This window comes from Eptesicus fuscus, chromosome 24, assembly GCF_027574615.1.
Source record: "Eptesicus fuscus isolate TK198812 chromosome 24, DD_ASM_mEF_20220401, whole genome shotgun sequence".
NCBI lineage: Eukaryota > Metazoa > Chordata > Mammalia > Chiroptera > Vespertilionidae > Eptesicus > Eptesicus fuscus.
In genome coordinates, this window is record NC_072496.1 from 16,424,147 (window position 1) to 16,439,657 (window position 15,511).

At 62.3% G+C, this 15,511-nt stretch overlaps 1 gene segment (V, D, J or C); it reads right to left on the reverse strand.

Annotated features, from left to right (window-relative positions):
• Positions 1-3,143: 3,143 nt before the first annotated feature.
• LOC103304285 (immunoglobulin heavy constant gamma 1-like) lies at positions 3,144-15,056 on the reverse strand. The segment is given in 8 exon segments: positions 3,144-3,227; positions 11,568-11,696; positions 12,818-12,822; positions 12,996-13,316; positions 13,406-13,735; positions 13,830-13,871; positions 14,109-14,393; positions 15,011-15,056. Coding segments are annotated over 8 exon segments (1,242 nt in total).
• Between the last annotated feature and the right edge of the window lie 455 nt (positions 15,057-15,511).

The window sequence follows — 15,511 nt, forward strand, 5'->3', positions numbered from 1 at the left end:
TGCTTCTCCACGTGTTCCCATGCTTCCCCACGCTTCTCCACGTGTTCCCACACGTTCCCACGCGTTCCCACCGCCTGACAAGCCACATGCGCTGCCCACCAAGTCCCCATAAGCAGCCGAGTGTGTGGGTCTGGTGGTCTGTGCACAAGCAACATGCTTTTACTTTGAATCCTCACAGAGGGTGTGTTTTCATTGACCGTAGAGAAAGAGGGAGGGTGGGAGAGAGAGAAACATCGATGTAAGAGAGAAACATTGATCGGGTGCCTCTCGCGTTCACCCCGCCCAGGGGCTGACCCTGAAACCTGGGCATGTGCCCTGAAGGAATGGAACCCGCAATCTTCTAGGTGCCTGGGACAACACTCCAACTAACTGCGCCCCCGGCCGGGCGCAGGAGCCTCCTCCGTGACCTTGGTGTGTATGTTTGTGTTGGGGAGGTCTCCCACAGCTTCGCATCCCTGCTCTTATTCTTTGCAATTGTCTCTAAAACAGACAGACACACAAAACCTCGGAAGTTTGATAGGAACACGGGGGAAGGTGGGAGGTCACGCAGCCACCAGACATGCTGATGCTGTGACACCCGCCCACTCCCCCCACACCGCCCTGTAGCACTGTCCCAGGCCAGGTCCTGCGCACCTTCACCATGGGGTCCGCAGGCATCCGTGTGGGCGGGACTGGCCCTGCCAGAGTCACACAGGCTCCTGGGAGACAGTCGCACGGGCTCCTGAGTGGGAGGCCGTGTGGTGTGGGACGGAGTGTGCTGTGCTCTCCTGAGTGCTCAGGGGAGAGGCACCGAGCAGGAGGGCGGGAGCTGCCGAGTGCATGGAGGCAGGCACCGGAGAAGGGGGCACTGGAGAAGGGGTCTGAGCAAAGGCTCGGGCACAAGGCACACGGTGGGCCCCAGTGGGAGGTGCCCAAGTGTGTGTGTGTGAGGACCTGTGTGTGTGTGTGTGTGTGTGTGTGTGTGTGAGGACCTGTGTGTGTGTGTGTGTATGAGGACCTGTGTGTATGAGGACCTGTGTGTGTGTGTACCTGTGTGTGTAGAGGACATGTGTGTGTATGTGTGTGTGTGAGGACCTGTGTGTGTGTGTGCGCGCGCACCTGTGTGAGGACCTGTGTGTGTGTGTGTGTATGAGGACCTGTGTGTGTGAGGACCTGTGTGTGTGTGTGTGTGTGTGTATGTGTGTGTAGAGGACATGTCTGTGTGTATGTGCATGGGTGTGAGGACCTATATGTCTGTGTACATGTGTGTGAGGACCTGTGTGTGTATATGAGGTCCTGTGTGTGTGTGAGGACCTATATGTGTGTGTGCACCTGTGTGAGGACCTGTGTGTGTGTATGTGTGCACCTGTGTGGGGACCTGTGTGTGTGTGTGTGTGTGTGTGTGTACCTGTGTGTGTGAGGACCTGTATGTGTGAGATCCTGTGTGTGTGTGTGCATGTGTGTGAGGACCAGTGTGTGTGGATGTGTGTGAGGACCTATGTGTGTGTGTGCTGTGTGTGGGTTTGCAGGATGCAGCCAATCAATGATTTTCTCTTATTATTGATGTTTCTATCTCTCTCTCCCTCTCCCTCTCTGAAATCAATAATAATAATAAAAGCTTTTAAAAAAAGAAGAAGAAGAAGAAAGAAAGAAGAGGAGATGGGACACAGACATGCAGAGGGACGACCATGTGAGGACCCGGGGAAGGTGGCCGTCCACACGCCCAGGAGAGAGGCCTCGGGGAAGCCAGCCCGCAGCACCTGCCCTGGGACTTGGGCTCCAGGACGGGGAGCGTCTCTGGGTGCTGTTCTGCTTCCTGTGGGTGCTGACTGACCCCCACACAGTGTCTTGTTTCTGGCCACGGCCAGTCCTGCCCCAGCCCCGGACACCCGTGTGGGGCGTGTGAGGCGTGTGGGGCGTGTGGGGCATGTGGGGCGTCAGTGCAGGGGGGTCAGTGCAGGGCCTGGTTTCTGGGCCGCCTTCCTCACCGGCTGGGCTGGATGCTGGCTGAAGCGGGGACGGGAGAAGGCGGAGGGGGCAGGTCGTGGGGCTGGGAGAGGGTGCCTCCCCTCCCCCCACACACGTCCATGGGCTGTGGACTCACGAGGCGCCAGCACAGGGGGATCCCGGGAGGCATGGATGTTTAAGGAGCTTTTATTGTCATTAAACACACACACCGAACACACCAGTAGAGACAAAGAATGGGCTCCAGAAGATTAACAGAAAACAAAAAGCGGCCCAAGCTACAAGGTGCGTTTCCTGGGAACCATCTCTCTGCGCGTCCCCTGCGTCACAGGGTGCTCGTCTCCCTCCTTCCCGTCCGGACCTGCCAATGGGCGGTCCCTGGGGATCAGGACGTCTGTCCACCTGCCGGTCCCTAAGGCCGGCGGTGTTCTCCATCCAGTGCTCTCGGCTCTCAGGCCCCTCCCCGGAGCAGGGGCTACCTGGGAGGGCGAGGGAGTGGGACTCAGGCCTGGGCTTTGACCTGGGCCCTCCGGGCACGCTGCACCTCCACACCATGTCCCGCCTCTGTCCAGGGAGGCTGGGTCCCACCTGCTGGGACCTGGTCACCAGGCCCTGCCCCAGGAGGCTTGTGGGCTGATGCCCACCCTCCCTGGGTGGTACCATCCTGCCCCCCGGGCCCCGCAGCAGCCCCACCAGGCCCCGCTTCGAGGGTGTGCGCTGGTGGAGGTGGCTGAGCGACTGTCAGGGCCCACGTGGAGCTTCCTGGGGGACTCAGCACCTCTCGAGAGCCCTGCCTCCTGCTCCTGCCCACACACTGGGGGCCAGGCCTCCGCCCCTCAGGACTGGACTCTGCTCCTCAGGACTGGACTCTCAGCCCAGGCAGTGACATCCTGGGGAGGGTCACGCTGCCCGGAGGCCTTGGTGGCTGCGTGGAGGGGCCGGTGGGCATCCATCAGCTCAGGTTGGAGCAGAACCTGCTGTCCACTTGGTTCTCCAAAGGGGCAGGTCCCAGGCGGGATGCAGCCTACGATGGCCATGAGGCCAGAGGGCGGGGTGCAGGCCCAGGGTGTCTGGGCTTCGAGGGTGGAGAAGTCAGAGGGCAGCGAGGTCAGAGGGCGGAGGAGCAGGCGTTGCAGCAGGTAAACCGGCGGGCGGGGGCCTCGGCGGGTTGGGGCAGCTGGCGCTTGCTGGGAGGGACGCTAAGCCCCTTGTCCGATCATGTTCCTGTAGTCGGGGACGATGGTCCTCTTCAGGTCGGCCACCGAGGAGAAGATCCACTTCACCTGCGGGGGGAGGGGGCAGGGCCCGTCAGCCTCTGCGGGCCGGGGTCAGGTGGGCTGGCAGGGGACGGCGTGGGGCAGTGAGGGACAATGTGGGGACAGTGAGGGACAGTGAGAGAGAGTGAGTGACAGTGAGGGACAATGTGGGGACAGTGAGGGACAATGTGGGGACAGTGAGGGACAGTGAGGGACAGTGAGGGACAGTGAGGGACAATGTGGGGACAGTGAGGGACAGTGAGGAACAGTGAGGGACAGTGAGGGACAGTGAGGGACAGTGTGGAGACAGTGAGGGACAGTGAGGGACAATGTGGGGACAGTGAGGGACAGTGAGGGACAATGTGGGGACAGTGAGGGACAGTGAGGGATAGTGAGGGACAGTGTGGGACAGTGAGGGACAGTGAGGGACAGTGTGGGACAGTGTGGGACAGTGAGGGACAGTGAGGGACAGTGAGGGACAATGTGGGGACAGTGAGGGACAGTGAGAGAGAGTGAGTGACAGTGAGGGACAATGTGGGGAAAGTGAGGGACAATGTGGGGACAGTGAGGGACAGTGAGGGACAGTGAGGGACAGTGAGGGACAGTGAGGGACAATGTGGGGACAGTGAGGGACAGTGAGGAACAGTGAGGGACAGTGAGGGACACTGTGGAGACAGTGAGGGACAGTGAGGGACAATGTGGGGACAGTGAGGGACAGTGAGGGACAGTGAGGGACAATGTGGGGACAGTGAGGGACAGTGAGGGACAGTGAAGGACAGTGAGGGACAGTGAGGGACAATGTGGGGACAGTGAGGGACAGTGAGGAACAGTGAGGGGACAGTGAGGGACAGTGAGGGACAATGTGGGGACAGTGAGGGACAATGTGGGGACAGTGAGGGACAGTGAGGGACAGTGAGGCGACAGTGAGGGACAGTGAGGGACAATGTGGGGACAGTGAGGGACAGTGAGGGACAGTGAGGGGACAGTGAGGGACAATGAGGGACAGTTTGGGGACAGTGAGGGACAGTGAGGGACAGTGAGGGACAATGTGGGGACAGTGAGGGACAGTGAGGGACAGTGTGGGGACAGTGAGGGACAATGTGGGGACAGTGAGGGACAGTGAGGGACAGTGAGGGACAATGTGGGGACAGTGAGGGACAGTGAGGGACAATGTGGGGACAGTGAGGGACAGTGAGGGACAGTGAGGGACAATGTGGGGACAGTGAGGGACAGTGAGGGACAGTGAGGGACAATGTGGGGACAGTGAGGGACAGTGAGGGACAGTGTGGGGACAGTGAGGGACAATGTGGGGACAGTGAGGGACAGTGAGGGACAGTGAGGGACAATGTGGGGACAGTGAGGGACAGTTTGGGGACAGTGAGGGACAGTGAGGGGACAGTGAGGGACAGTGAGAGAGAGTGAGGGACAATGTGGGGACAGTGAGGGACAGTGAGGGACAGTGAGGGGACAGTGAGGGACAGTGAGGGACAATGTGGGGACAGTGAGGGACAGTGAGGGACAATGTGGGGACAGTGAGGGACAGTGAGGGACAGTGAGGCGACAGTGAGGAACAGTGAGGGACAATGTGGGGACAGTGAGGGACAGTGAGGGACAATGTGGGGACAGTGAGGGACAGTGAGGGACAGTGAGGGACAGTGAGGACAATGTGGGGACAGTGAGGGACAGTGAGGGACATTGAGGGACAGTGAGGGACAATGTGGAGACAGTGAGGGACAGTGAGGGACAGTGAGGGGACAGTGAGGGACAATGTGGGGACAGTGAGGGACAGTGAGGGACAGTGAGGGACAATGTGGGGACAGTGAGGGACAGTGAGGGACAGTGTGGGGACAGTGAGGGACAATGTGGGGACAGTGAGGGACAGTGAGGGACAGTGAGGGACAATGTGGGGACAGTGAGGGACAGTGAGGGACAATGTGGGGACAGTGAGGGACAGTGAGGGACAGTGAGGGACAATGTGGGGACAGTGAGGGACAGTGAGGGACAGTGAGGGACAGTGAGGACAATGTGGGGACAGTGAGGGACAGTGAGGGACAGTGAGGGACAGTGAGGACAATGTGGGGACAGTGAGGGACAGTGAGGGACAATGTGGGGACAGTGAGGGACAGTGAGGGGACAGTGAGGGACAGTGAGAGAGAGTGAGGGACAATGTGGGGACAGTGAGGGACAGTGAGGGACAGTGAGGGGACAGTGAGGGACAGTGAGGGACAATGTGGGGACAGTGAGGGACAGTGAGGGACAATGTGGGGACAGTGAGGGACAGTGAGGGACAGTGAGGCGACAGTGAGGAACAGTGAGGGACAATGTGGGGACAGTGAGGGACAGTGAGGGGACAGTGAGGGACAGTGAGGGACAGTGAGGGACAGTGAGGGACAGTGAGGGACAATGTGGGGACAGTGAGGGACAGTGAGGAACAGTGAGGGACAGTGAGGGACAGTGAGGGACAGTGTGGAGACAGTGAGGGACAGTGAGGGACAATGTGGGGACAGTGAGGGACAGTGAGGGACAATGTGGGGACAGTGAGGGACAGTGAGGGACAGTGAAGGACAGTGAGGGACAGTGAGGGACAGTGAGGGACAGTGAGGGACAGTGTGGGACAGTATGGGGACAGTGAGGGACAGTGAGGGACAATGTGGGGACAGTGAGGGACAGTGAGAGAGAGTGAGTGACAGTGAGGGACAATGTGGGGACAGTGAGGGACAATGTGGGGACAGTGAGGGACAGTGAGGGACAGTGAGGGACAGTGAGGGACAGTGAGGGACAATGTGGGGACAGTGAGGGACAGTGAGGAACAGTGAGGGACAGTGAGGGACAGTGTGGAGACAGTGAGGGACAGTGAGGGACAATGTGGGGACAGTGAGGGACAGTGAGGGACAGTGAGGGACAATGTGGGGACAGTGAGGGACAGTGAGGGACAGTGAAGGACAGTGAGGGACAGTGAGGGACAATGTGGGGACAGTGAGGGACAGTGAGGAACAGTGAGGGGACAGTGAGGGACAGTGAGGGACAATGTGGGGACAGTGAGGGACAATGTGGGGACAGTGAGGGACAGTGAGGGACAGTGAGGCGACAGTGAGGGACAGTGAGGGACAATGTGGGGACAGTGAGGGACAGTGAGGGACAGTGAGGGGACAGTGAGGGACAATGAGGGACAGTTTGGGGACAGTGAGGGACAGTGAGGGACAGTGAGGGACAATGTGGGGACAGTGAGGGACAGTGAGGGACAGTGTGGGGACAGTGAGGGACAATGTGGGGACAGTGAGGGACAGTGAGGGACAGTGAGGGACAATGTGGGGACAGTGAGGGACAGTGAGGGACAATGTGGGGACAGTGAGGGACAGTGAGGGACAGTGAGGGACAATGTGGGGACAGTGAGGGACAGTGAGGGACAGTGAGGGACAATGTGGGGACAGTGAGGGACAGTGAGGGACAGTGTGGGGACAGTGAGGGACAATGTGGGGACAGTGAGGGACAGTGAGGGACAGTGAGGGACAATGTGGGGACAGTGAGGGACAGTTTGGGGACAGTGAGGGACAGTGAGGGGACAGTGAGGGACAGTGAGAGAGAGTGAGGGACAATGTGGGGACAGTGAGGGACAGTGAGGGACAGTGAGGGGACAGTGAGGGACAGTGAGGGACAATGTGGGGACAGTGAGGGACAGTGAGGGACAATGTGGGGACAGTGAGGGACAGTGAGGGACAGTGAGGCGACAGTGAGGAACAGTGAGGGACAATGTGGGGACAGTGAGGGACAGTGAGGGACAATGTGGGGACAGTGAGGGACAGTGAGGGACAGTGAGGGACAGTGAGGACAATGTGGGGACAGTGAGGGACAGTGAGGGACATTGAGGGACAGTGAGGGACAATGTGGAGACAGTGAGGGACAGTGAGGGACAGTGAGGGGACAGTGAGGGACAATGTGGGGACAGTGAGGGACAGTGAGGGACAGTGAGGGACAATGTGGGGACAGTGAGGGACAGTGAGGGACAGTGTGGGGACAGTGAGGGACAATGTGGGGACAGTGAGGGACAGTGAGGGACAGTGAGGGACAATGTGGGGACAGTGAGGGACAGTGAGGGACAATGTGGGGACAGTGAGGGACAGTGAGGGACAGTGAGGGACAATGTGGGGACAGTGAGGGACAGTGAGGGACAGTGAGGGACAGTGAGGACAATGTGGGGACAGTGAGGGACAGTGAGGGACAGTGAGGGACAGTGAGGCGACAGTGAGGAACAGTGAGGGACAATGTGGGGACAGTGAGGGACAGTGAGGGGACAGTGAGGGACAGTGAGAGAGAGTGAGGGACAATGTGGGGACAGTGAGGGACAGTGAGGGACAGTGAGGGGACAGTGAGGGACAGTGAGGGACAATGTGGGGACAGTGAGAGACAGTGAGGGACAATGTGGGGACAGTGAGGGACAGTGAGGGACAGTGAGGCGACAGTGAGGAACAGTGAGGGACAATGTGGGGACAGTGAGGGACAGTGAGGGGACAGTGAGGGACAGTGAGGGACAGTGAGGGACAGTGAGGGACAGTGAGGACAATGTGGGGACAGTGAGGGACAGTGAGGGACATTGAGGGACAGTGAGGGACAATGTGGAGACAGTGAGGGACAGTGAGGGACAGTGAGGGGACAGTGAGGGACAATGAGGGACAATGTGGGGACAGTGAGGGACAGTGAGGGACAGTGAGGGACAATGTGGGGACAGTGAGGGACAGTGAGGGGACAGTGAGGGACAGTGAGGGACAGTGAGGGACAGTGAGGACAATGTGGGGACAGTGAGGGACAGTGAGGGACATTGAGGGACAGTGAGGGACAATGTGGAGACAGTGAGGGACAGTGAGGGACAGTGAGGGGACAGTGAGGGACAATGAGGGACAGTTTGGGGACAGTGAGGGACAGTGAGGGACAGTGAGGGACAATGTGGGGACAGTGAGGGACAGTGAGGGACAGTGTGGGGACAGTGAGGGACAGTGAGGGACAATGTGGGGACAGTGAGGGACAGTGAGGGACAGTGAGGGACAATGTGGGGACAGTGAGGGACAGTGAGGGACAATGTGGGGACAGTGAGGGACAGTGAGGGACAATGTGGGGACAGTGAGGGACAGTGAGGGACAGTGAGGGACAATGTGGGGACAGTGAGGGACAGTGAGGGACAATGTGGGGACAGTGAGGGACAGTGAGGGACAGTGAGGCGACAGTGAGGAACAGTGAGGGACAATGTGGGGACAGTGAGGGACAGTGAGGGGACAGTGAGGGACAGTGAGAGAGAGTGAGGGACAATGTGGGGACAGTGAGGGACAGTGAGGGACAGTGAGGGACAGTGAGGGACAATGTGGGGACAGTGAGGGACAGTGAGGGACAATGTGGGGACAGTGAGGGACAGTGAGGGACAGTGAGGGACAGTGAGGGACAGTGAGGGACAGTGAGGACAATGTGGGGACAGTGAGGGACAGTGAGGGACATTGAGGGACAGTGAGGGACAATGTGGAGACAGTGAGGGACAGTGAGGGACAGTGAGGGGACAGTGAGGGACAGTGAGGGGACAGTGAGGGACAGTGAGGGACAGTGAGGGACAGTGAGGGACAGTGAGGACAATGTGGGGACAGTTAGGGACAGTGAGGGACAGTGAGGGATAGTGAGGGACAGTGAGGGACAATGTGGGGACAGTGAGGGACAGTGAGGGGACAGTGAGGGACAGTGAGGGACAGTGAGGGACAGTGAGGGACAGTGAGGACAATGTGGGGACAGTGAGGGACAGTGAGGGACATTGAGGGACAGTGAGGGACAATGTGGAGACAGTGAGGGACAGTGAGGGACAGTGAGGGGACAGTGAGGGACAATGAGGGACAGTTTGGGGACAGTGAGGGACAGTGAGGGACAGTGAGGGACAATGTGGGGACAGTGAGGGACAGTGAGGGACAGTGAGGGGCAAAGTGGGGACAGTGAGGGACAGTGAGGGACACTGTGGGGACAGTGAGGGACAGTGAGGGAAAATGTGGGGACAGTGAGGGACAGTGAGGGACAGTGAGGGACAATGTGGGGACAGTGAGGGACAGTGAGGGACAATGTGGGGACAGTGAGGGACAGTGAGGGACAATGTGGGGACAGTGAGGGACAGTGAGGGACAGTGAGGCGACAGTGAGGAACAGTGAGGGACAATGTGGGGACAGTGAGGGACAGTGAGGGGACAGTGAGGGACAGTGAGAGAGAGTGAGGGACAATGTGGGGACAGTGAGGGACAGTGAGGGACAGTGAGGGACAGTGAGGGACAATGTGGGGACAGTGAGGGACAGTGAGGGACAATGTGGGGACAGTGAGGGACAGTGAGGGACAGTGAGGGACAGTGAGGGACAGTGAGGACAATGTGGGGACAGTGAGGGACAGTGAGGGACATTGAGGGACAGTGAGGGACAATGTGGAGACAGTGAGGGACAGTGAGGGACAGTGAGGGAACAGTGAGGGACAGTGAGGGGACAGTGAGGGACAGTGAGGGACAGTGAGGGACAATGTGGGGACAGTGAGGGACAGTGAGGGACAGTGTGGGGACAGTGAGGGACAGTGAGGGACAATGTGGGGACAGTGAGGGACAGTGAGGGACAGTGAGGGACAATGTGGGGACAGTGAGGGACAGTGAGGGACAATGTGGGGACAGTGAGGGACAGTGAGGGACAGTGAGGCGACAGTGAGGAACAGTGAGGGACAATGTGGGGACAGTGAGGGACAGTGAGGAGACAGTGAGGGACAGTGAGAGAGAGTGAGGGACAATGTGGGGACAGTGAGGGACAGTGAGGGACAGTGAGGGACAGTGAGGGACAATGTGGGGACAGTGAGGGACAGTGAGGGACAATGTGGGGACAGTGAGGGACAGTGAGGGACAGTGAGGGACAGTGAGGGACAGTGAGGGACAGTGAGGACAATGTGGGGACAGTGAGGGACAGTGAGGGACATTGAGGGACAGTGAGGGACAATGTGGAGACAGTGAGGGACAGTGAGGGACAGTGAGGGGACAGTGAGGGACAGTGAGGGGACAGTGAGGGACAGTGAGGGACAGTGAGGGACAGTGAGGGACAGTGAGGACAATGTGGGGACAGTGAGGGACAGTGAGGGACATTGAGGGATAGTGAGGGACAGTGAGGGACAATGTGGGGACAGTGAGGGACAGTGAGGGGACAGTGAGGGACAGTGAGGGACAGTGAGGGGACAGTGAGGGACAGTGAGGACAATGTGGGGACAGTGAGGGACAGTGAGGGACATTGAGGGACAGTGAGGGACAATGTGGAGACAGTGAGGGACAGTGAGGGACAGTGAGGGGACAGTGAGGGACAATGTGGGGACAGTGAGGGACAGTGAGGGACAGTGAGGGACAGTGAGGGACAATGTGGGGACAGTGAGGGACAGTGAGGGACAGTGAGGGACAGTGAGGGGCAAAGTGGGGACAGTGAGGGACAAAGTGGGGACAATGTGGGTATGGCATGGGGATGGCGTGGAGACGGTATGGGGACAGTGTGAGGACAGAGTGGGGACAGTGTGGGGATGGCATGGGGCACGTGGGTGCGTGAGGCGTGTGGGGTACGTGAGGCGTGTGAGGCGCATGGGGTGCGTGGGGCATGTGGGGCGTGTGAGGCGCGTGGAGCGTGTGGGGAGTGTGAGGCGCATGGGGTGCGTGGGGCGTGTGGGGTGCATGGGGCATGTGAGGCGCGTGGGGCGTGTGAGGCGCGTGGGGCGTGTGAGGCGCGTGGGGCGTGTGGGGTGCATGGGGCATGTGAGGTGCGTGGAGTGTGTGGGGTGTGTGAGGCGTGTGGGGCGTGTGGGGTGCGTGGGCATGTGGGGCGTGTGGGCGTGTGGGGCGTGTGGGGCGTGTGGGGCGTGTGAGGCGCGTGGGGCGTGTGAGGCGCGTGGGGCGTGTGGGGCGTGTGGGGTGTGTGGACATGTGGTGCGTGTGGGGTGCGTGGGCACGTGGGGCGTGTGGGCGTGTGGGGCGTGTGGGGCGTGTGGGGCGTGTGAGGCGCGTGGGGCGTGTTGGTTGCGTGGGCACATGGGGCATGTGGGGCGTGTGGGGCGTGTGGGGCATGTGGGGCGTGAGTGGCGCATGGAGCTTGTGAGGCGCGTGGGGCGTGTGGGGCGTGTGGGACGTGTGGGGCGTGTGGGGCGTGTGGGGCGTGAGTGGCGCGTGGGGCGTGTGAGGTGTGTGGGGCGTGTGGGGCGTGTGGGGCGTGTGGGGCGTGTGGGGCGTGAGTGGCGCGTGGGGCGTGTGAGGTGTGTGGGGCGTGTGGGGCGTGTGGGGCGTGTGGGGCGTGTGGGCTTCGTGGGCATGGCATGGAGCGCGTGAGGCATGCGGGAGCCCACCTTGAAGAGCGTGACGGTGGCGCTGTAGCACACGCTGAGCAGGAAGAGGGTGATGAAGATGGAGATGGTGGTCCACAGCCCGTCCAGCTCCCCGTCCTGGGCCTCGGCACAGCTCTCGTCCAGGAGCAGCTCTGCGCAGGGAGAGGGGTCAGTGCGGGGCCGCGGGGGCTGGCGGCTGTGGGGGCTGGTGTGGGGCTCCCTGTGATGGGGGGCCCCTGCCAGGGGGGCCCATGGTGCCCGGCTCCCCCATCCTCCATCTCAGGCCCAGCTCGCAGCCTGGCCCGGGCTGCCCCCTCCTCTCTGCCACTCGCACGGGGCCCTGGGGGACAAGGTGGGCTGACCCGCTGTCCAGCCCGCTCTCTCGTCCACCAGCCCCTCTGCCGTCTCCCCCTGGGGTCAGAGGGCAGGAGGGCCCTGCCTGGGGAAGGGCCCGAGCCAGGTCCAAGTTGGCAGTGCAGGACAGTGGGATGGCCGAGGCCGGTGGGTGTGTGGGGAGGACTTCTGTGTGTGGGGAGTGTAGGTGCCTGGGAAGGGGGAGGGGCGTCTGGGCTGGTCAGTGTGGGGGTGAGCTGCTGAGTGACCCTGGGGCGTTGGGGAGAGTGGGGCCAGGCTGGTGCCCGTGGTGGGGGTTCCCAGGACCCGCTCTGTTCTCTGGTCTGGGCCTGTGCAGGGTGCCTCATGGGAGGCCCTGCAGTGCAAGGCCTGTCTCTGTGTGATACGTGTGCGCGCGTGTGTGTGTGTGTGACCACGTGTGCTGGTGCTGGTCTGTGGGAGTGCCTTGCTTTCCACGGGTCTGGCTCAGTGTCCCTGTGTCCCCTGACCGTCCCTGCCTGGGACCCCAGGGCTGCCCACCTCTGCCTCGTTGGGGCAATCGGGTGAGTGTCCTCATGAGCGGACAGGCCTGGCCCAGGTGGGACGTGGCCCACAGAGCCCCCTCGCCCGAGGGAGGGTGGGAGGCTGGGTCTCGAGGGCACGAGGGCCTGTCCCACACCACGGGCCAGTGTGCTCCTGTGCGGGCACAGAGCCACGTCCGGGAGCCCTGGGGACCAGTGGACAAGGCACCCTGGAGACCAGGCCCTGCCCACAGCGGGGCTTGCTCAGAGGCGGGCACCCCGGCCCTCCTGTCCCCGAGGGGCATTTCCTGCCCCCATCCACATCCCCTGATCGAGTCCTCGCCGGCCGGGGTGGGGGGTGTGGGTGAGGAGTGGCTCCGCGGGGAGGCCGTCCCGCCCTGGCGCCTGCAGGCCCACCGGCTCTGGGTCCCGCCCCTGCGGTGCCGACCAGCCTGCGAGCCGGCCTGCCCTCCGCCCCGGAAAGAACCACGACAGTGTCGCTCGCAGGGTCCCAGGGCCGTGCTGGGTGCTTTATTGAGTGCTGGTGCCCGAGGGTATGTACAGGGGGCGCGGGCGCCGGGCGCTGCTCATTTACCCGGGCTCCGGGAGACGGACTTCTGGGCGTAGTGGTTGTGCAGGGCCTCGTGCATCACCTCGCACATGAAGGGGTCCCCCCGCTGCCACCGGGCCTTGTCCACGGAGAGCTTGCTGTACAGGAAGAAGGCGCCCTCCTGGTCCTTCTGGGGCGGGGTCGAGGAGTACTTGGTCTCGGGCTCCGGCCGCCCGTTGCTCTGCCACTCCACGCTGATGTCCGGCGGGAAGAAGTCCTTGACCAGGCAGGTCACACTGACCTTGTCCTTGGCCATCTCGTCCGCGTGTGGGCCCAGGACGTACACCTGCGGCTCCCGGAGTTGCCCTGTGGGAGGGGGTCAGCACAGACGGTCACTCCCAGGTTGGAGGCTGGCCCCCCAGCCCCGGCCCCGGGCCCCCCTGTCTGCTCCCCACCTCTAGCCTTGGAGATGGTCCTCTCGACGGGGGCCGGGATGGCATTGTTGTTGACCTTGCACTTGAACTCCTTGCCCTTCAGCCAGTCCTGGTGCATGATGGCGAGGGAGTTGACCACGCGGTAGGTGCTATTGAACTGCTGCTGCTGCGCCGTCACCTTCTCCGTTCTCACATGCGCGCCGTCCATGTACCAGGTGAACTCGACGTCCAGGTCTTCCGGGGCCACGTCCACCACCAGGCACGTGACCTCAGGCGTCCGGGAGATCATGAGGGTGTCCTTGGGTTTCGGGGGGAAGATGAAGACTGCAGGCCCTCCCAGGGTCTCACAAGCTGCGGGGAGACACAGTGGCCAGGGGTCAGCCCTGGGCAGGCCTCCCCCTGGGCAGGCGCTCCCCATGGGCCTCCTCCGGGGTGGTCTACTCACGTGGGCACGTGCAGGGGGTGGTGGTGGGTCCAGTTAGGGACACTGCAAAGGGAACAGGCTGAGGGTTACCGGGGCCCCGGAGGGCACGGCCCTAGGGGTGGGCTTAGGTCAGGGCCAGACCCACCCTGTGGCTCCAGAGCCTGTGCCCATCCTGGGCCTGGTGGTGATACCCAGAGGACCCCTCCCCGAGCTTGGGGAGCCCGTCTGCATTCCCCCCACTGCCCTGGGCTGGGGCAGCCATCCCTGCTCTGTGGTTTGTCTCCGTGGCTGGGTGCTCACCGATCTTGTCCACCTTGGTTTCGCTGGCCGGGTGGGCTACGTTGCAGGTGAAGGTCTGGCCGGCCGAGCTGGTGGGCACCGTCACCATGCTGCTCAGAGAGTAGAGGCCCGCGCGGAAGACAGATGGGAAGGTGTGCACCCCGCTGGTCAGGGCGCCCGAGTTCCAGGACACAGTCACGGGCTCCGGGAAGTAGCCAGAGACCAGGCAGCCCAGGGACACCATGGAGCCGGATGTGGCGCCACATTTGGGGGACAGCGGGAAGACCGACGGGGCCGTGGTGGAGGCTGTAAGAGAGGGGCCACGTGACTGCCAGGTCTGACCCTACCGAAGCCTGGGCAGGGCATTGGGGGCCCAGGCCTGGGACAGCGCTGAGCCCCGTGCCCGTGGCCCATGGGCTCCCAGAAGATGCAAACCGGCTGCCCCGTGCTGCTCTGCCACCCAGGGCCTCCGGCCTCTCAGCCGCGGGTGCCAGGCTCAGCAGCTCAGCCAGCACTGCCTGGGCTGGAGCCCCCCGCCCCAGCCCCTGGTCCTCGCTGAGCCTTGGAGCCCTAACTGGTGGCTCTTGCTCTGCCTGCCTTCCATGGTCCCTGAGCCCACTGTCCTGTTGCCCTGCCTGGCCCTGCCCTGGCGAGGGCCTCTGTCCACAGCCCACAGCCCACAGCCCACAGCCTCTGCCCTTCTGGGTCAGCGCTGCAGCCAAGGCACTGCCTGGCCCCCAACCCCACCTGGAGCCCCTCCGTGGGAGGGCCCCCCCCCGCTCCCTGCAGCCCCCCAGCCCGAGCTGTGCCTCTGCACCCAGCAGTCTCTCACGCTTGCCCCTCCCCCTGGCACTGCCCCCTCGCTGCCCCAGCTCCTGCCTGTCCAGAGCCCTCCTGCCGGGTCCTTCCTCAGTCCTGCCCACTCAGCATGGCTTGGAGCCTGGCACTGGCCTTGGCAGCCTTCTGCATGGTGTCAGTGCCCCTGACCCCTGTGTGGCCCCATCAGGTCAGCCCCAGGGCCCTGGGCCTCAGCCCCCTGCCCAGGGCCTTAGCTCAGCGCCCCAGGCCTGGGCCTCAGCCCCCTGCCCTGGGTCTCAGCACTGACCCCCGGCCAGGAGCTTGGCTTCCTGCACTCAGGCCCTTGGGCTCAAGCCAGGGCTGCTGTGTCCTCCCCTGCCCTGCCCCCTGCCCTACCCCCGGCCCCTTTTCACTGGAGCCCTTGGCCAACAATGCCCCCTCTGCCTACTGCCCTATGATCCTGCTCTACCTACCTGTTTACCCCAGCCCTTTTGTCCCCTGGCTCCTGGGCAGCTCCTGCCCTCCCACCTGCCCCCTGCTCACCTGCATAGCACTACCAGCTCCCACCCAGCTCCTGGGCAGCTCCCTGCCCTCCCACCTGCCCCCTGCTCACCTGCATAGCTCTG